General features: G+C 36.1%; 1 protein-coding gene across 1 annotated transcript in view; it reads right to left on the bottom strand.

Annotated features, from left to right (window-relative positions):
• Cnst (consortin, connexin sorting protein) overlaps positions 1–21,893 on the bottom strand; it is a 98,034-nt gene that overhangs the window by 53,072 nt on the left and 23,069 nt on the right. The window contains exon 2 of the mRNA XM_076831766.1: positions 9,101–9,530. Within this exon, the coding sequence (XP_076687881.1) occupies positions 9,101–9,479 (379 nt within the window). The 5' untranslated portion in view covers positions 9,480–9,530. The remainder of the gene's footprint in view (positions 1–9,100; positions 9,531–21,893) is intronic.

The raw sequence follows: 21,893 nt of genomic DNA, 5'->3' as shown, positions 1-21,893 counted from the left end.
AAAGGAGACTATTTGGAAAGTATTGACATTGAAAAGTCTGCCTCTAACAGTACAGAATTGAGAGAAAGCCAAATTCCCTAAACATCCCATCTAAATGTATGGTTCCCTTAAGCTTTCATTAAGTTGAGTTCTATGAAATCAATAACAAAAGTATTCTTAATTATGGTCTACAAAATATTCCTTTACCTTAAGTAGATATTCATCCATTTATTCATCTATGTTTATATTAACTATACTTAAATAAAGGTGCTGATGTAAATTTCTTTCTTTTTTTAAAAGGGGATTGAACCTAGGGCCTCACATGAGTACTCTATCGCTGAGCTACATCCCTGGCCCTTTTTATATTTTTTTTGATACAGGGTCTCACTAACTTACTCACTTGTTTTGCATTTGGAATCCTCTCTCTCAGTCTTCCAAGTAGCTGGGATTACAGACGTGGATCAATGTGTCAGGCTGAGATGTAAGTTTCTTAATTTTTCTTCATATATAATATCATAATACTTAAAAAAATGCACATCTTATTCCTGGGACTTGATGGAGAATGATGGTTTCAGGACAGAATTTGAAAGACTGGACTGATAGTATTTTAGTAATTATTCAGTAATTTTTAAACCTTATCTCTATGCAGATATTGAATTTTAAGAGCATGACAGAAATATTGGAAAAATAACTACACAAGGAGTAGAAAACTGCCTCCCTGGCCTGTACATACCATCATATCAGCTGACTCCCAACAGCAATCTCAGACCAAGGCACTCAGAAAAACAAAAAATAAAAACAAAACTTGAGTAAAGAACTGCCTCTCAAAGGGCCCGTGGCTACAATCTGAGATGCCGACGTTCTCCTGGACAACTGTGGTGGGCAGGCTCTAAGATGGCCCTGGTGATCCTCTTGTCAATTCCATGTCTAAAGCTTTGAGTCCACTTACTTTTCTTCAGCCCCACAGCTACTCCCTCAGTACAGATTTCCTGTCTCCCTTGAAAACACCCTTAACTGATTTCTTGGTTCTGATCTTAATTTGTTTCAATTTATTCTCCACATGGCAGATTAAGCAATCTTTCTAAAAAATGCAACTTACGTCATTGTCTTGTTCAAACCTGTTGGTAAGGCCCAAATTGGCTATTTTAATACAAAAATAATATGATCAAGACCTTGTTAATCTCCTGAGCCTCAGTGTCTCTACAGCTCTACCCTCTACTACTTCTCCTTGAGTCTCCCTTTCCTTTTATTCTCCTCCAGCCAAGTGAATATTAACAGATGCCGAAATATAGAATGTTCTCTCCTTGTCTTCAGTCCATGGTGTGCCTGTGACCTCTAATGATTTCACTCTTTATCCCTTTTTCTTTAGTTAACTAGGATTTATTTGTTTTATCTCAGCCTAGATAGCGATTCCTCCTAGAACCCTTTCATAATTCTCCTTTGACACAGTATTTCCATACACAAGTGCTTGCTCATCCCAGTTAAGACTCATCTTGCTAGACTGAACTTGTTAGTTACTTGGCTCCCTCACTTTAGCAATTAAAACTGAAAGACAGGCTCACCACTGATTTTATAGTACTCAACATACATGCTCAATAAATATCTTTTGACTAAGTAACCCTGTATGGTTCTACAAATCAAAAAATATAATGAAGAATTTTTATAAAGTGAAGAACTATTAGGTAAAGTCATCACTAGTCTACATTAATTAAAATTGTTTTGTTTTGTTTTTTTTACAATTTTTTTATTGGTTGTTCAAAATATTACAAATCTCTTGACATATCATATTTCATACATTAGATTCAAGTGGATTATGAACTCCCATTTTTACCCCAAATACAGACTGCAGAATCACATCGGTTACACATCCACATTTTTACATAATGCCCTATTAGTAACTGTTGTATTCTGCTACCTTTCCTATCCTCTACTATCCTCCCTCCCCTCCCCTAATTAAAATTGTTTTGAAGTGGGCAGAACAATAGCTACGAGAGATGATGGTGTCCCAATCCTCAGAACTTGTAAATATGTTTTAATGCGTTGCAAAAGGAAATTAAAGTAGCAGATGGATTTAAGATGGCAAATCAGCAGATCTTTGAAAAGAAAGATGATCCTGGACTATCTGGGTGGGCCCAACATAAACACAAGGGTCCTTAAACATGGAAGAAGGAGGCAGAATTATCAGTCAGCCATGGTGATGTGATGTAAGAAGGATCTTCAAACCATTGCTGGCCTTGGAGGAGGAAGGGCTCCACGAGTAGAGGAATGTGGGCAGCCTCTGCAAGGTGCAGAAGGCAAGGAAACAGATTCTTCTCTGGAGCCTCCAGAAAGAAATGCAGTTCTGCCATCAACTTGACTTTAGCCCAGTGACAGCCATGTTCCTGACCTTCAGAACTATAATAAATATGTGCTGTTTTAAGCCACTAAAATTGGGATAATTTGTTATGGCAGCAATAGAAAATGAAGACATTTTAATATCAGAGTGTTTTTTCCCTGAAAGGAGTTTTGGCCAGTTGGCCTTAATGTATCTTCTGATTCTAAAATCATTTGACTATTTATGAATCCGGAATCCTTTTATTGTTTGTATGCATGGAAAAGCCCAAAAGGTAAATCAGGACTTCAGAATTTTAGAAGTAATATAATCTGTAAGGAAGTCGAACTGTCCATTTACTTACCTAGTGAACATAATACATTACTACCCCCAAACCTCAAACATAGACCCATTAGTTCTCTTATGGGGTCTTATCTAGGGGTTACATTTTTAAAATTTGAATATACTTAGGTAGGTTATGTACACTCCAATTGCAGTGATCTTCACCAGTTGTAGTGATCTCAATCCTGGTCATTACTGCCAGTATTAGATGTTACCCGACTGATTTCACTAGGCATTTGAATTTGGAGGCCAGTTACAAAGGATCTACTATGGTCAAAACCAGATATGTAAAATACAAATATGCCTGGGGGTTTCATATTTATGGCATACCAGTTATTATTTTAGACATCAATTAACATACCCAATATTACCCTAGAGCAGGAAATATATATTTAGGAGTACACCTTAGGGGAGAGGGATGGGGACAGGAAAGCCTGAAAAGAATATTAGAAAGATCCCAGAAGATACTTTCAGTACTAAGAAAAAAGACAAGATGGTTTTTAATGCCACTTAAAAATCATTTTGTGACACACATAATGATAACAAGTACCACTCAGAAGTAGCTGTGTTTTGCTGGGTATTTTACAAATTACTTTATATATAGGATTGACATTTCATGAACAATCCTGCAAGATATGTAGAATCATCCCTTCTTACAAATAAGGAAGAAAATGAGTTCCTTTTTTAAGATTACATAGGTAGGAAAAGGCAGAGCCAAGATTCAAACAAGTCTTGGCTCTTCTAACTCATAAGTTTGACCTTAGACCATAGATCCATTTCTGAGGTTTGTCTTCCAGTAGCTTTATGCCCTCCCTGTCAAATTGTGAGAAACTCTAGCGGAACAAGACAGGGCACCAAACTATGGCAAGTCAATCTGAAAGGGTCTTCCTTTCTCACTCTTCATGTGCTGTCTTTCTGTGGCTTCCTGCCATTTACTGAACTGTTTTGTTAAATGCTTAGATACTATGGTAACTAGAGCTAAGTAAATAACTAATGTTGGTATGGCAACCATCAGACACTTAATCTGAACTTGACTCTTACAACCATTCAAAATTTATGGGCTATTGGTAGCCAGGGGCAAAGTAGAGGGAGAAATGAGGGATGATTGCTAATGGACACACAGTTTCTTCCCTCACCCCCTACAATTTTTTAATTGGTGCATTATAGTTGTACAGAATATATGTACATACACATATATTCTGTGCATGTACTAATACATAATATTAGTACATGCACAGAATATAACAATATAATTTGGCCAATTATCACTCCCCAGCACATGGTTTCTTTAAGAGAGGATAAAATGTTCTGAATTAGATAACGGTAATAGCTGTAGAAGCTTGTGAGTACATTAAAACCACTAAATTGTACATTTTTTATTTGCTTGGTTTTTTCCAATTGTACACTTTAAAAAGGTGAAATTTAGGTGTGGTGATGCATGCCTATAATCACAGCAATTCAAGAGGCTGAGGCAGGGGATCACAATTTCAAAGCCAATATTACCAATTCAGCAAGACTCTAAGCAATTTAGCGAGACCCTGTCTCAAATTAAAATAAAAAAAGGGATGGGGATTAAAGTATTCCTGAGTTCAATTTTATGGTATGTGGATTACATCTCAGTAAAAAAGAACTATAGGGCTGGAGTTGTAGCTCAGTGGTAGAGCGCTCGCCTTGCACGTGCGAGGCCGAGTTCGATCCTCACCACCACATAAAAATAAATAAGTGAAATAAAGGCATTGTGTCCAACTACAACTAAAAAATAAATATTAAAAAAGAACTATAGCTATAATCTAAGAACCAGGTATCCACAAATGCTGATAAACATATGAAGGAATTATAAATCATAATCTTGCTGTTAGGAAAATAAATTTGTATAACTGGTTTAAAAACAGTTTGGGCCAGGTGAAGCAGTACACACCTGTAATCCTAGTGACTCAGAAGCTCAGCCAGCTTCAGCAACTTAGTGAGAATGTTTTAAAATTTAAAAAAAAATAAGCAAAAAGGGCTGAAGATTAACTCAGTAGAAAAGCACCCCTGGGTTTGATCCACAATAATAAGAGAGAAATGAGAATGTAATGCTTGCCTAGCATGTGTGAGGCCTTGGGTTTAATTCCCAGAACAGGGAAGAGAGAGAGGAAAAGAGAGAGAGAGAGAGAGAGAGAGAGAGAGAGAGAGAGAGAGAGAGAGAGAAATATTGAATTTAAGATCCTCCAAATGACAAACATAAAGTTACCGTATTATCTAGTCATTCTATACATAACCAAGAAAAATGAAAACATCTGTCTACACAAAAACTTGTACACAAATATTCATAGAGGCACTGCTTATAATAGTCAAAAAACAGAAGCAACTAGACACCCATATCAACTGATGAATGTATAAATGATACATTTATACACCATGCATATGGTATATCCATGCAATGGAACATTATTTGGTCATTAAAAAGAATACATGTTAAAACATGGGTAACTCATAAAAAGAGTATGTTAAATGAAGCTAGTCACAAAGGACCATCTATTATGTGATTCCATTGATATAAAATCCAGAGTAGGCAAATCTATAAAAAAAGTAGATCAGCAATTGTGTAGGGCTGGATTGGCTCAAAGAAAATGAGAAACAACTGCTAATGGGTACAGGGTTTCTTTACTGTAGTAAAGAAAAATACTAAAGTTGACCAAGGTGATAATTGTACAGCTCTATAAATATACTAGAAATCATGAAAATGTACACTTTAAATGAGTAAATGTATGCATGTGAATTATACCTTAATAAAGCTGTTAAAAATTCATAGGCTAATTTCTATTAGTTTGTAAGATAATTTCTTACCTAAAGCTTTACCAATTTTATCTATAGTGAAAACTGCATGTAACACAGCTTGAATACCTGGTTAGTTGACTACATCTCTTAAAGGAGGGGGCGGGGGAGAAAAAGAAAGAATGACAACTGGACTTCTCTGGGGATAAGTTCAAGATTTTAGCTGGTCTATATGGATACCTCAGAAAACCTGAAGTAATGTTGCCCTATATATATTTTTCCAGTACTAGCCTTGGAATACAAAAATTAGTACAAATCAAACTAAGGGATCATAACAGTAAATTAACTTATATTTCCATAAAAGTACTATAAGAACATCTACATACAAAAAAATTTTTTTCTAGTTTAAAATTGAACATCATGGGCTGAGGATTTAGCTCAATTGGTAGAGTGCTTGCCACGTATGCACAAGGCCCTGGGTTCAATGCCCAGCACCATCAAAAAAAAAAAAAAAAATTGAGTGGGCTGGGGTTATGGCTCAGTGATAGACCGCTCGCCTAGCATGTGTGAAGTGCCTAGCATGTGTGAGGTGCCTAGCATGTGTGAGGCCCTGGGTTTGATCCTCAGCAGCACATATAAATAAATAAATAAATAAAATTTTAAAAATTGAATATCATGTCTTATATGTCATGTCACATTTGAGAAGCTATCCTATTATTAGATAAGTAGTCATCTGCAAAATATTGAAACTTTACCTAGGATCTGAGAATTTACAGCAAAATGGATAGTAAGAGAGAGTAAATATCTAGAATTCTATGCATAAACTCTTTGCATTGTTAGTATTTTTTAAAAATTTTTATTAGTTATTGATGGACCTTTATTTATTTGTTTGTTTATATGTGGTGCTGAGACTCAAACCCAGTGCCTCACACATGCTAGGCAAGCATTCTACCCCTGAGCTGCAATCCCAGCCTGGCCTGACATTGTTAGTTTTTATTTTTATGTATGTATGTATGTATGTATGTTTGTTTGTTTGTTTGTTTATTTATTCATTCATTCATTTATTGGTGGTGGGGATTGAACCCAGGGCCTTGTGCATGCACGGCAAGCATGCTACCAACTGAACTGTATTCCCAGCCCTGCGTTGTTAGTTTGGACATAGATAATGGAAGCAAGATGGGAAACACACTTAGGGAGCTTTTGTAGTACTCCAGTCAAAGGTAATGTTGAACTATGGCAGTGTAGATAGGACGAAAGAGACCAGGAATGCCACAGGGAAATACAGTCACCTGGACTTAGTGACTGGATACACATTGAGAGATAAGCTTAGATGATCTTTCCAGGATGGGCCTGGCAAATAACTCTAAGGAGAGCTGCCCAGGCCAATTTAAAGGTTCTCTTTCCAGATCCTTTCCAGTCAAAAAAGGTATGGTTCTATCCTCTAAATAATCCTTCCTTTCAGTTTAAAATTCTTTTGCCTGCTTAACATGTTCTTTCATTTAATAACAAAATTTAAAAACCAAAATGTATCCCTTAAATAGAAAAAACAACAGAAGATACCCTCAAGGTGAGTCACCAAATTTTAAAGGAGTAGAGACTATACTCTCCCTGTTCAGAAATCTAAGAAATTTACAACTTAGAAAGGAATTTTGTATTTGTGTGCATGAACATTATCATTATACAGAAGAGAACAAGGAAGTACAGGAGGGCTCAGTCTCACCAAGTGACCTAGGATTAGAAGTGCATCTTGAACTTAGGTTTTACAATTCCTGATTCAGTTTTCTTACTCTCTCGTTGTTTTTGTTTTGGTACTGGAGATTGAACTTAGGTACACTTTACAATTGAGCTACATCCCAGCCCTTTTCATTTTTTGAAACAGGGTCTTTCTAAATTGTCTAAGCTAATCTTGAATCTGGTAATCCTTCTGCCTCAGCCTCCAGAGTAGCTGGGATTTCAGGCAAGTGCCTAGCTTCTTAATTCTCTTAAACTCACATTATATATTTGTATCCTTTTATATATAAATATGATATATATAATTTTATATATAATAATTAAAAAATAAATTGTACAAAAACAACCCCTAAATTTTACATATATTTCAAATGATGGTGATTCTATACTTTTTCACAAGACAACAAATACTAACTTTAAATTATATAATCACACCAAGGGAAACAAATAAGGCCACTGAAGAGAGGAATAAAAAGACTCATAATCTTGAAGTTATGACTGATCCTTATACATATGCTGCTAGGTATCAGTTCTTAAACACATCACAAGATCAGATTAGAGAGACAGTCAATCTGCCCTTGAATGATGGTTACAAAATAAATCCATTTATATACATATTTCACCATACACAATCTCTGTTAATCCTTAGGTCTATTAAGAAAATGCTTTTGTATCTCTTGTAAAAATAATCATTTTTTAAAATTGTTTTGTTTGGGGGGACATTGGGGATTGAACCCAGTTCAATTTTTATTGAGACAGGTCTCACTAAATTTCTCAGATTGGTTTCAAACTTGTGATCTTCTTGCCTCATCCTCCTGAGAGGCTGGGATTACAGGGTATGTTCCACTGTGTTCGGCAAAAATTGTCTTAAGTCTACTAAGAACACAAATGGATGTGAAAAGCCAGATTACTAGTTACATTAAAAAGTTATGAGGGCTGGGGTTGTGGCTCGGTGGTACAGTGCTTGCCTGACATGTGTGAAGCACTGGGTTCAATTCTCAGCACTGCATATAAATAAGTGAATAAAATAAAAGTCCATCAAAAACTAAAAATATATATTTTTTAAAAAGTTATGAAATCACCTTATTGAATAAGTAAAAACATACAAAGAAAAAAACAGGTTATGATAATACCTCTAATCAGCCAAAGAGGTACAAGATAACATAAGAGAAGACATTCCACTTTGTTCACTAGAACTTATGCAAAGACTGTTGCCTTGGGTAAAAAAGCAGTACACTGTTTAAAATTCTTTTGCCTACTTAACTTGTAAGGAGTCCTAGTCTAGGGCATACCAGCACTCTTCAGTCCTGCATGTTTCTGATCAAAATAGCCAGAGGCTGCCTTTTCCCTAGATACCCTGTGACTCAGACACAAAAATCCATAGTTTTAAACTTTAACTGCCAAACTATATATCAAGTTAGAAAAACTGAGTTAATTTTGTTACCAAAAATATATATATACACAATTAGAACCAGATAGCTTATTCAACATTAGTATGAGTATGTTAATACATGTTCATATATATTATTCACCTACAGAATGAGATAAAAAAGATCTTATAAAGATCTTACGAGCATATAAATTCACAGGTGAGAGATCAAAGCCACAGTGATGGCAGAAAGAAATTATTAAGGCTTGTATTGGTAGAAAAGGATAATTTATAAAGGAATGAGATTATAGATAATGAACCTAGTACGAAAACATACACAAAGAATGTCAATTTCAGCATGCTTACTATAGTAAAAGACTGGGAACAGCCATAAAGAAGAAGTTAAATAAATTATGACACACCTAAGTGATGGAACACTGTGGAGACATATCACATGCACGGAATACCACACAGCTGGATCAACATGTGCTGTTGTAAAAAAGCTCTGAAAATATTAAGAGAAGAAAAGCAATATGCAAGACAGTGTACACGGTATGTGATAGGGTTTATTTTCTTTAAAGAATAGTATAAATAATAACTTAAAAAAATACCTGGTGGTATCTTCTTAACAGTTCCTCTTTTGGTTCTTGTACTTCTTTTTCCAGCTGCTCTTTTGTCCTTTTCAAAGAATGCCTGTTCATCTCTGGGGCCTTCACACAGAGTGTATTCTGAGTTCTCACATGCAGGCACCTCACAACTGGACATGAAGTTTTCATTATTATTGAGACTGTCCTGCTCAAACACTTCAGTTTTTCCCATTGCACTGTCACTGCTGGTCAGAAGCTCAGGCCCATCCCCATCAAGTTGATTTTCATTTTCATCGGACACAGAAGATAAGCATGTTACTCTGCTTTCCACGCTGTCACCAGGATGACACCCATCTTGTGGTTCCAACTGCAGATTATATGTAGGAGTATCGCTGTCATCCATTAGCGCATCCTTTGTTGAACCGTTTAAAGTTTCATTAAAGTCCTTCCATGTCTACAAAGACAAAGAAAAAGAAACTATTTCATTTTCTATCCTCTAGTGATTCAAGATGATCTTTGATTTTCCTCTTCTCCCGAGCCATTTCACTGTGAATTAAGAGAAAAAAATTACTCAATTCATTTCTCCACTTGTAAGCCCATCCCAATCTCACCTAGTTCTTGCTTCAATACAATTGGTTCTCAACCCTGGCTGTTCCTTACAATTACCTAAATTTATCCCAGAAACTAAATCTGAGTCTCTAAGGACTGCACACACACTGATATATCTTTTTAAGTTGTCTAAGTGATCCTAATGTGTACCAGGTTTGGACTGCTGACTCAGTGAAAAAATTCCTGGCTAAATAGGTCATCTGCTAAAATCAGTCACTCATGTTATCCCTGGACACTTACTAGACAAGTGAAGGCTAGTTGTATAAGTCCTTCTTTGGTTAAACAGTAGCAATTTTTGCAAAAGTAAGCATTTAAAGATACAGTATTTATTATTAAAAAAAATAGAAAAGAGGAAAATTCATGTAGTATATATTTACATTATAGTCTCATTTATCAAGAGGTATTCTAACATGAAATTGCAGTTCAAATTACAGGGTCCTACTTGTATCTCCAAAAGACCCCACAGGTTACCTGCCATGGGGGCCTGCCAGTAGAAGTAGAAAGCAGCTTTTGGAACCCCAAACAGAAACAATCACCTCTTCCTAAGTTTTCTACACACATCAGAAACTGTGTCAGGCACTTTACATACCTTATTTCTAGTCTTCAAAACAAGACTATATAGTAGATAGCCATACTATATTTTAGATAAAGAATCTGAGGCTTGGAGAGGTAAAATGAGTTAAGACCATATTCCAGGAATGAAGTGGAAATGGATCTAAAAACCAGGTCTTTCTGATGTTGGAACCTTTGCAGTTCAGCATAATGGCCAACAGCAAAGGCAGACCTATGTTCAAATTCTGACTCTGTCATTAAACAAGCTTAGGCAAGTTACCTGGCATCTGCAAGCCTCAATTCCCTCGTTTGTAGAAGTGGAGAAGTGTAATACCTTCCTCAAGGTCATTTTTTACATAGGTAAAGCACTTAGTGGAGTGCTTGGTCCACAGTAAATGCTCAATAAAATTACTGCTTCCCAATAAACCTCACATGTTGACATTAAGCACTGCTGAGTTGACTCAAGAGGGTCCTGGCCTTCTGCAGGTTCAGAAATCGCTTTTCAAAAAACCCAGAAATGATCAGGTTTTTAATAATGAACTGACGCAAACCAGCATAATTTGAGAAAGTTAAAGTATTGATTTATCATGGGGATATTTCCTTTCATTCCTGGAATGTATAAATGCCTGTTCTAAATATCCTGTTTCAGATGACTAAGATATTTAGGAATTAGTGATTAAAATTTGTGAGTTGAGTATAAAAACTACAGATCATGTTTACAGCTTTGTTTAATGTCATATACCAGGTCCTGATTTAAACTATTCAGATCAACAGTTTATTTAACTCTCATAATTACCCCAGAAGATAGGTAATTCTAGTCCCATTATAGTGATAAAAAACCAAGACTTATATCTTGTCAAATTATTCATAGAACAAGTTTAGAAATGGAATTTGGAGTAGTTATTATCCTGAGGCCACATTCTTAATCTTTATATTCTAGGAATAAAAAGGAGCAAATAGTGAATGAATATTTCACTTCAGCTGTGCTTTACCCTAATCAAGTATTAACCCTATAGCAGAAACTTTTCTAATGACCAAGAAGTTCAAGTCGTTCTTCCCCAGAAAGTGCTGGATCCACACATTAGACCATTTGCAATGCACCTCACCTTCTTCTGTTGAGAAATTCTTGGTAGTGGTTGGGGGAAGGGAGTATATACTATGCAAATGAAGTGGCTATTCCCAGTAAAGTAGGTATTCCTTTCCATGGGCTTCAAGATATTTTGCCTCCGACTCTTTTATGATAACATAATTAGTTTAACTCTCAAAAGGAAATTTTATAAACTACTATTTAAAATTGATTTTCATATTCTCTCCAAGGTATGCACATGCTGTAATTCTTTCTTTCTTTATTTTTTCTTTTTGCAGGACACCTATCAGTGCATCAAGACCTGGTTCAGTAGTCACTTACCCAATTTATCTTCTCTGATTTCCTATCCCCATGACCCATACAGTTCCCTTCTGAAAAGGGGAAATTCAGATTGTACATAAATTTCCATCAACATCCCTATTCCTAGTCTGAGGGAGAAGGGACCTATTGCACAGTATTTGGCTTCTATGGTTATTCTGATCACATTTACACATTTCATTAGAGTATCTTAATTAACAATAGATAAAAAAAAATTAAGAGAAGGTCTTAACCAAGCTGATTTCAAACTCCTTGGCTCAAGTGATCCTCTTGCTTGGCCTCCCTGAGCAGTTGGAACTATAGAAACATACCACTGCTAGGCTAGGATAGTAGCTCAGTGATAGAGAGCTTGGCTAACATGTGTGAGGAACTGGTTCGATTCTCAGCACCACATATCAATTAATCAATCAATAAGTACATAAAATAAAGTTCCAGCAATAACTTACTTTCTCCACCCCTCTCCCTTCCTCCCTCCCTCCCTTCCTTCCTTCCTGATATTGAACCATCTTGCATGTGCCAGGCAAGCACTCTTACCATTGAGTTAGACTCCCAGACCTTTTTTGTATTTTCAGACAGGGTATTGCTACATTGCCCATGTTGGCCTCAAACTTGTGATCCTCCTGTCTTAGCTTTCTGAGTTACTTGGATTATAGGAATGCATCATGGTACCTGGCTAAAATAAACTTATTGGAATTTGTAATAGGTAGTGTTCTACTGCTTTAGGAAATAGTTATAAATAAAATGTTATATTTGTCTCTTCCTCCTCATTCTTCTCTCCCTGTGCTACAACAACAGTATTTTGATAGGCTGATCTTCTAGTACACATGCATCACTAAATTAAAATACTTGGGTAAAGCCTGTAATCCCAGTGGCTTGGGAGGCTGAGACAGGAAGATCACAAGTTCAAAGCCAGCCTCAGCAATATAATGAGGCCTTAAGCAACTTAGTGAGACCCTGTCTCTAAATAAAATACAAAGAAGGGTTGGGGATGTGGCTCATTGGTTAAGTACCTTTGAATTCAATCCCCAGTACCACAAAAATAAATAATACTTAGGCAAGAGAAAAATTATAAGGAGAAAGGGCCCCTGTTCAGTAATAGTATTTCAAAATACATGCTAACATTGCATGGGCCTGAGGGTTCTCAGTACAGTAGAGGTTGTATTCAAACTTATTTGCTCTATCTAAACAATATGGCTATTCTGCAAGAGTCCCTGTATCTAAACCAATTCCTACAAAAGAAACAGTGACACATTGTAACCATTGCTACAGCAGTGACTCTAACATATTTTGCCTTTTAAAAGCATGATAGTGAGTACTTCCCAAGTTTCCACACTCTTGTGGCAAAATAGCATTCCAAATATGTACACTGTATAAAAGCGATTTGACATGCTGGCTCTCTTCAGAATTCAAAGCAAACATATTCCAGTGAGGCTATAAAAAAGATGACGATCCATACAACATTGAGAAAGATATATTAAATAAATAACTAAATTAACAGACCAAGAAAAAGAAATTTACAATTTGTTGAAAGCATAATCTCAGGGCTAGGGATGTGGCTTAGTGGTAGAGTGCTTGCCTAGCATTTAAGACCTTGGGTTCCATCCACAGGACCCATAAAAAACAAAACAAATAAGCAAAAAACAAGAAGCATAATCTGAATCCCAAATAGGATTTAGCTTTATTTTGCATACATTTAAATAAATGTGTGGTAAGATTAAACATCAAGTTTTACTAAAACTTTAATAATTAACATCTAAGAAGAGTTAAGTGTATACTATTATTTATTTTATTGAAATGTTTTAAGGAGACTGTGAGTGCCATTTTTCCTGTAATCCATATAATTATTCCAAAATACTATTTTTTTTTTTTTTTTTTACTTTTAGCCAAGATCCTTCTTAAGAATTAAAATTGGGGTTAGGGGCTGTGCATGGTGGTGTACGCCTATAATTTTAGCAACTTGGAAAGCTGAGGCAGAATTGCCAAGTTTGAGGCCAGCCTTGGCAACTCAGTGAGAGCCTGTCTCAAAATAGAAAGCTAGGGATATAACTTGGTGGTAAAGTCTTGAGGATTCAAGTTCCAGTAGCCTCACCCCAGACTGTGGTTAGGGTATAGCTCAATGGCAGACTGCTTACCTAACATACATGAGACCTTGGGTTCAATTCCCAGCAGTGCAAACAAAGAAATAAGACCAAATTCCAAATTTAAATGTGGTTATTTAAACTCAAATAAAAATTTAGAGAAATACAAGGACCAAATTGATAATGTCAAATTTATCTTCTCCTAGTTAATTCAGAATTGAGGAAGAAAGTCATTATACCCTTAAGTTGTTCTATTTATTATGGCCATTACATACTACTTTACATTTATTTTACCATCCTAGACTCTAAATACCTTTTAATAGCACTCATATCTCATTGCTAAATCCATAGTTTTCTTTGATTAATGCTATCTCCGTTTAGTACACTGTACCTATAGGCAATATTCATTAGAGCAGCAATCAAAAGTACACACAGGCTGGGTGCAATGGTGTGCACTCACAGTGCTAGCTACTCAGGAGGCTGACACAGTATAAAGAGATTCAAGGCCAAACTCAGGAACTTAGAGGAAGGAAGGAAAGAAAAAATAGTGGAAGGAAGAAAAAAAGATGCCAGGTCAACCTCAACGACACAGTGAGAGGAGGGAATGAAAGAAAGGAAAGGGGAAAGAAGAAGAAAAGGAATAATTCTCAAAAATTTTGTGACTCAGAATTAATTCATTTTTCATTGAAATCCTATAAATGCAAAATATACACATATATGTAACTAAAGCAAAGGTTCCCTAAACCTTAACAGATGTGGAACACTCTGATCCGTTCTCTATTCTATCCAATAGTATTCTGTGTATTTTTAAAATGCTGATCAAAGATCTACTAGATTGATTTCATATCCCAGTAATGGGTGTTGACCATAGTAGCACTTTCCAGGAATTAACAGTGTCTCCACCTGAGGACCACCAACTGAGGACCAGACAAAGCTGTGGTTATCTCCACATCATTTCCTGAAAACAATGCTGAACCTATGAAACTCAGATATAAACTTCATTCAAAATGCAGTCCTCATAATTTCAATACAAGTTCAAAGCCAGCCTCAGCAATATAATGAGGCCTTAAGCAACCTAGTGAGACTCTGTCTCTAAATAAAATACAAAGAAGGGTTGGGGATGTGGCTCAATGTTTATCATGCTTTTCACTTTAAAATGTAGCTAAAAGACTATCCTTGATTCAGGATTCCTTAGCTTACTACTTCCACTGTCAATTCTCTGCCTATTTTATCCAATATGGCAAACCATTAACCATATGTAGCTATGGAGGAACTGGAACATAAACCCTCATACTGAGGGGCTGGGGATGTAACTCAGTGTTAGAGCACTTGATTTGTATGTGCAAAGCCCTAGGTTCAATCCCCAGTACTGCCAAAATAAATAGATAAATAAATAAATAAATAGCTCACACTGAGGAACAGAATTGTTAACTTTATAATTTTAATTAATTAAAAAATTTAAAAGAGTATCAATTCAGTAATCAAAAAACTTAAACATGTTTGGAACTCCAGCATCCAAACCTATTTCACCTATATGCTTTATGAAACCAAAATACAGATCAAAGCTAGGTAAAGTGGTGGGCACCTGCAGTCCCAGCTACATGGGAGGTTGCGCCAGGAGGATCCCTTGAGCCCAGGAGTTCAACACCAGCCTGGACAACACAGTGAAACACTGTCTCAAAAGCAAATAAATAGACCAAGGATTTCCAATGAAAACTGTGTCCAAATTGAGATGTGCTATATTTATAAAATACACACCACAGCTCAATGAATTACTATGAATAAGAATAATTTTAAAAAACAATAATTTTAAATGATTAAATGTTAAAATAATATTTTTAATATAATGGTTTGAACAAAATATTATTAAAATTAATTTCAATGGGCTGGGGGTCTAGCTCAGTGGTAGAGTATGTTCTTAGAATGTGAAAGGCTCTGGGTTTGATCCCTATCCCCCACCCCACACACAATTAAATTTTATTTCTAAAAATGTTTTTTTAGTATGGTTACTATAAAAAAAAATCACACATATAACCCACATTACATTTCTATTGGTCAATGCTAGTATGACATGCCTTGCCATTGTTACAGTAGTCAAAGTCATGGCTCCTGGTTAATCACCCCATGCCAGATTCTTGCTAATACAAGTTATGCTATAGGCATTTCCTGGCTTCAGACGTTATAATTACTGTAATTCAATGATGCAAATACTTATTGGAGGAAACAGATACTGTATGCCTTTAAAATTAACTTATATGTATTTATTTCCTGTTTTCAGAATGTAAAACTCAAGGTTAATCTCTCTTTTTTGTTACTTCCTTGTATTCAAAACATTCCTGGCACTTCATAAAAGTGGAATGGCAATTATAACTGGTAAGACAGTCTTTCAGGAACCCTTCTAAATACTTGTTTCTTCTATATAATTGTATATTACAAAAGTGTCACGAACCATCCATGGGCTGTGAGTGACCTATGTTGCGCATAGTAGCCTAATGAGGGGATAAGTCTAGCACTGGGACCTCCTGTGGCACTGCCACAGGGATTGATCGCCTGATGCAGGTGAACTTCCCCCTCAAGCTCTGCCAGAGATCCCACACAGCACCTGAGATGGATGTGGCCTGCCAAGATGTCAAGCAACCTGCTGACTACAAGATACCACAAAGCAAAACTCCGCCCTTAAAACTTATCCCTGCCTTTGATGTCCTCGGATAAAAATAAAGCAAGCGGGGGCTCCATTTTGCCATAGTATAGAAGCTTGATCCCTATGATCAGCTAACCCATCCTGCCCTTGCTTTCTGAAAATATTTTCTGGGTCCTGTAGATTTTTGTCATTCTATTTTTCTTAGCTTTTATTTCTCAGCCAGTCCATTCCACACAGGGGAACCCCATTTCCATTGCCTGTGCAGGACATGGGCAAGACAAAAGTACATCAGGGATAGGAGGTTTGCACCTAAGTGATACAGCATTTACCTAGTCTAAGAAGGGAAAAAGAAAGAAAAAGGGGGGAAAAGGATAGAAAAGAAAGACTAGAGATTATGTTAATATTTCTTTAGGAAGAATAAAAAACCCATTGTCATAAAAGAACCCTTTTCTTTTCTTTGCTTCCTTTCTTACTCCACTCCCCTCCTCTCCCTTCTTTCCTTGTTGAAGTATTAAACCCAGAAAACAACTTTTTCTTGTGAGCCAGAATATATCTGTATTCCAATCCACTCAGGAGGCTGAGACAGGAGGATCGCAAGTTGGAGGCCAGCCTCAGCAACTTGGTGAGACCCTGTCTCAAAATAAACATTAACTAAAGCTGGGAATGTAGCTCAGTGGCAATATACCCCTGGAATATTTTTTGTTGTTGTTGAAACACAGTATTGCTAAACTGCCCATGCTGGTCTTGAATTCAGCCTCCGGAGTAGCTGGAATTTTACCAGCAAGCATCACCTTGTCCAGCAAGAATTAGTTCTTAATATAGGAAAAAGAAAGGTCATAGAAAATTCATGTGATAATGTAAATGAGAAGAATAAAAATAAGATAAAGTATTATACACATTATATAAATTAATATAAAAATATAGGAGAAAAAAACGGAAAAAAAGAAATGGGAAAGCAATGATTTTAAAAGAGGAAACATTAAATATGGATTTTAATTTATTCAGAGAAAACACTTCTTAAAATATAAAGAAATTAACTGAAACTATGTGACTCATATGCCTAAAACAACCTTGGACTGATAAATGGAATGAAAGGTTGCACAATTTGTTTCACTCTCCTTAGCCTCCCTTTCATCAGAAAGCTCTGATCAACACAGCTTACAAATACATGGGGCCTCTGAGTTCATAATCCATTACAAAAATGGACAAGATATCTCAAAAGTCTCATTGTGAGAATAGATGAACAGTGCAAAGATACAGAACCCTCCCGCCCCATATACAGAGACATACACAGTTTATGTAAAGAAACAAAGTAGAAGCAAATCTCTAAAACAGTATGTTTTCAAAGATGCCTTCAGGCATTCAGAAACATGCAATTATGGCAATACTTCCTACTATATATTTTTTAAACTAACAAACATCATTAACTGGAAATTTTGCCTACATCAAGGGACTGAATTTATGTTTCAAGATGTTTCTGGAAATTACAATTTCTAGTTTTCATTTGTAGCCAAAAGGATGCACAAATCATACCATATGAACTTACTACAGCCATACAAACATTTTCTTTAGTTAGTTTCACAGTTAAAAACACACACATAGAAGGAATCCATTAGTTTAGGGGAAGAAGTCATCTCCCCAGGCTACACACGTTGTGCTTATTTGGATTTAAATGCCTTTTGTTGTAAAACATATTGCAGTCATATTTTAAGCCACAGGCAACAACATCCAAGTCTTGGAAATATTTCTCCAGACAAAAACTACCCTTTTAAAAACAAAAATCATGCTTACTGCTGAATTTCTATCATATATCCTCATGGAAACTATTTTTTGTTTTGTTTTGTTTTGACACAGGGTTTATGTTACCCAGGTTGGCCTTGAACTCCTAAGCTCAAATGATTCTCCTACTTCAGCCTCCCAAGTAGCTGAGACAACAGTCATATACCACTGCACCTGATTTTATTTTTTGCAGAGCTGGGGATCAAACCCAGGGTCTTGTACATGATAAGCATGTGCTCCAACACTATGCTATTATCTCCAGTCCCATCTTTCTAATTTTTAAACTTCAATCATTTTGCTATATGACTAGTGATATAAAGCAATCTACCTATAATCATTAAATATACACAAAATTATATATTTTTGTCTTAAAATGTTAATTCCTGAAAATATAATGCCAAACCCAAATAATTTATTAGAAACTTCCTTTAAGAGGCCTAACAAGTGTTTGCTTTGGCAGCACATATACTAGAAATGGCCCCTGCACAAGGATGACATGCAAATTTGCGACGCATTCCATATTTTATGGAAAGATCAAGTATAAAATTTATCAGGGGATGAAGGCTCAGCGATCCAAATCAAAGTAATGCACAATCTTTTCAATAAATACCAGAAAATTTCCCAAACCTTAAGAATGGAATGGAAAATCAAATATAGAAGGCTTACAGAACTCCAAATATACAAAATTACAACAGACCCACACCAAGGCACATTATTATGAAATATACAGAATAATGACAGAATTTTAAAGGCTGCCAGAGAAAAATGACAGATCACATTTAGAGGGAAACCAGTCTGGATCTCAGCTGATTTCTCATACCAGACCCTCAAAGCTTGGACATCTTGGAATAATATATACCAAGCTCTGAAAGAAAGTATATACAAGCCAAGAATACTATACCCAGCAAAATTAAGCTTCTGAATTGATGAAGAAATATAAACATTCCATGATAAAAGAATTCATAACTAGAAAGCCTGCACTACAAAACATACTCAATAAAATATTTCATAAAGAAGAAATGAAAAATAAGTGAAAACCAGCAAAGGAAGAAACTACACTAGAAGAATAGTCAATCAAAGGAGCAATTAATTCAAGTTAGCAGAATAGACAATATGATTGATGTATATACATTCCATGTATGTATTATATATCAAAATGCATTCTATTGTCATGTATGACTAAAAAATAAAATAAAGAAAGAAAGAAAGGATGAAAAAGTTCTACCTCTGGAGGGCAGATCAGCTTGGTTCAAATACATTCCTCTGCTGCTAACAACTAAAAAATCTGGCAGAAAGCATCACAACAAAGGCCAGAAAGGCTGAGCAGAGCTTTCCGCAGACTCATAAGGGCTGGCAAAAGCCCCCAGAATTCAGGGCCTGCTAAGAAGATGGGGGTGGGAGTAGACTTTCAGGTGGGAACCTAAAAGAGCTACTCTCCAAAAGAAAAGATAAGCCAAAGCAGACCAGCGCTCACAGAGAATAAATACAGAATAATTTCATCTTTGAGTTAAGGTGATCTGCCAGAAAGAGTAAATACTCTTGGGAAAGAGTTAGGGTAGAAGAAATAAGGAGAGGTAGAAAGAAGACAAAAAGGGAAAAAAAGAGGGATTGTAGCTTTAAATCTAAAAGCTCTGTGAACCACCTCACCTTCACTCCCCAAGCCTGTTTTCCTCCAGCAATGAATTTTTAAAAGGTCCAATAAATCTTAGAGTACTTAAGTCCAGTTAATTACTGCCTATATACTTTGTTAGTTTATAGAGTGTATTTTTTAGACTGATTAAAAGAAGCCTAGAGAGAGAGTGTTAGAGACCTATGATGTGAGTACAGTTCCTGTACTACTACAGATGATATCAAACTCAGAACCGGACAACTGTGGCCTAGTCTGTGTTCCATGATTGAAAGAACTTAGCTCATTAAGCTTATGCCACCCCAAATACCTCTCATGTTCGCCATTTACAACGTTTGTTTTTGTAGAAGCCGCCTGAAAACCCAAAAGAAGTCCGGTTTACTCTGGAGTACCTGCTTTCCCTCTTCCTTTAAGTGTTATCCTGATTTATTGCTTGCTTTCCTAAATAAATCTCTGCTTGTGCTCCCCCCACTTTTTGTACTGGGGACTGAACTTAGGGGTGCTTTATCACTGAGCTATACCCCCAGTCTTTTTTATCTTTTTATTTTGAGTCAGGGTCTTGGTTGCTGAGGGTCTCACTTAAATCACTGAGACTGACTTTGAACTTGCCATCCTCCCATCTCAGCCTCCAGAGCCTCTGGGATTTAGGCCTGCACCATACCCTGGATTTGCACCTATTTTGATGTGTCTTGATATTCACATAAATTGATAAGCTGCCAGGGATGAGGTGAGGTCCCCTTTTCCCTTCTCAGGACCAACGGACAGAGATCCTATCTGGTGATAGGAAGAAAAAAAAAATCCAAAAAGGCTCAAACCACTGCCACAAGTTTTAATATATAATATCCTGTATATATATTGCATACCAAGAGATCAAGTTGTGATAATCAAACAAACAACTCATAAGAGATGCATATATTGGAGAGGGGTAGGGGTAGATAGTATGTTTGGAGGAAGCCTTGGGAAGTATACAGAAGGTATAAAAAAGTCAGTATGGTAATTTGGGGCTAGGGATATAGCTCAGTTGGTAGGGTGCTTCCCTCGCATACATAAGGCCCTGGGTTCAATCCCCAGAACCACACACATACAAAAAATATCAGTGTGGGAAATTGTAACAATTAGGGCTAATGCCCACCTTCTCCTGAAATAATAAATCTGAAGTTTGCATCCTATTTGGTTATACATACTGTCTTCAAATTAATCTCACAAAGAAAATAAACAACAGCATAGCATCTTTTCTTCTAACCTTTTACATGAGTACAAAGTATCAATAGAAATAAATGGAATTTTCCAGAGTAATGGAAAGCGATTTCTTCAACCTATCACAACAATTTTCATTTATGTTTTCTTTATTTTGCATAGTTCTGTCATTCTTCTTCCTACTTCTTTATGTGGACAACTTAAAAGAAGCCTAGAGAGAGACTGTTAGAGACCCAGGATGTGAGTGCAGTTTCGAAAACCCTTACTTCCAGTTTATTCACTAAAAAGGATGGGTGAGGTTGCTAAATTAGAGTTCAGTGTCAGAGCACACACATATTATTAGCATGCACACGGCTCAAGGTCCTGGATTGCTTTGATCCCCAGCAAAACACACACACACACACACACACACACACACACATACACCAAAAACCCAGAAATTTTCCTAAAGTGCCTCATTTTAACCTCACAATGCTATTCACCACTCTTTAGTGGTTCTGCATCATTTAGAGATATTTATTTTCTAAAATGTCATCTTTTATGTTGATGTCAACTTCAAATTTCATCTTATTTCTATCACAGATAGGAAACAAAATTCTTAAACCTATGTAAAAAGGCCAACATACTGACTTAGAGAATAAGAAAACAAGAGCTCTGATGTTATCTTATCTGTTGGTATCTAAGAGACCTCCTAACTTTAACATTTGATTCTAATTTAGGTCACAAGTTCTCTGTCATTTGTCTTTTACTGCTTCAAGTCAAAAACAAATATCACTTTCTAGTTTGCTGGGTATGTGAATTACAATTACTTGTTATGTACTTTAAAAGTATTGCTACAGGCAGAATTCACACATTTTCTTTTGCCTCTCTTTTGTCTAAAAAACAATAATACAATGTTGTTGTTGTTTTTTAAATAGAATTTTTTTTAA

The sequence above is a fragment of the Callospermophilus lateralis genome, chromosome 13 (genome assembly GCF_048772815.1).
Source record: "Callospermophilus lateralis isolate mCalLat2 chromosome 13, mCalLat2.hap1, whole genome shotgun sequence".
Lineage (NCBI taxonomy): Eukaryota > Metazoa > Chordata > Mammalia > Rodentia > Sciuridae > Callospermophilus > Callospermophilus lateralis.
The sequence above is the reverse complement of the archived record's forward strand: the minus strand, read 5'-3'. Positions and strand labels throughout refer to the sequence as shown.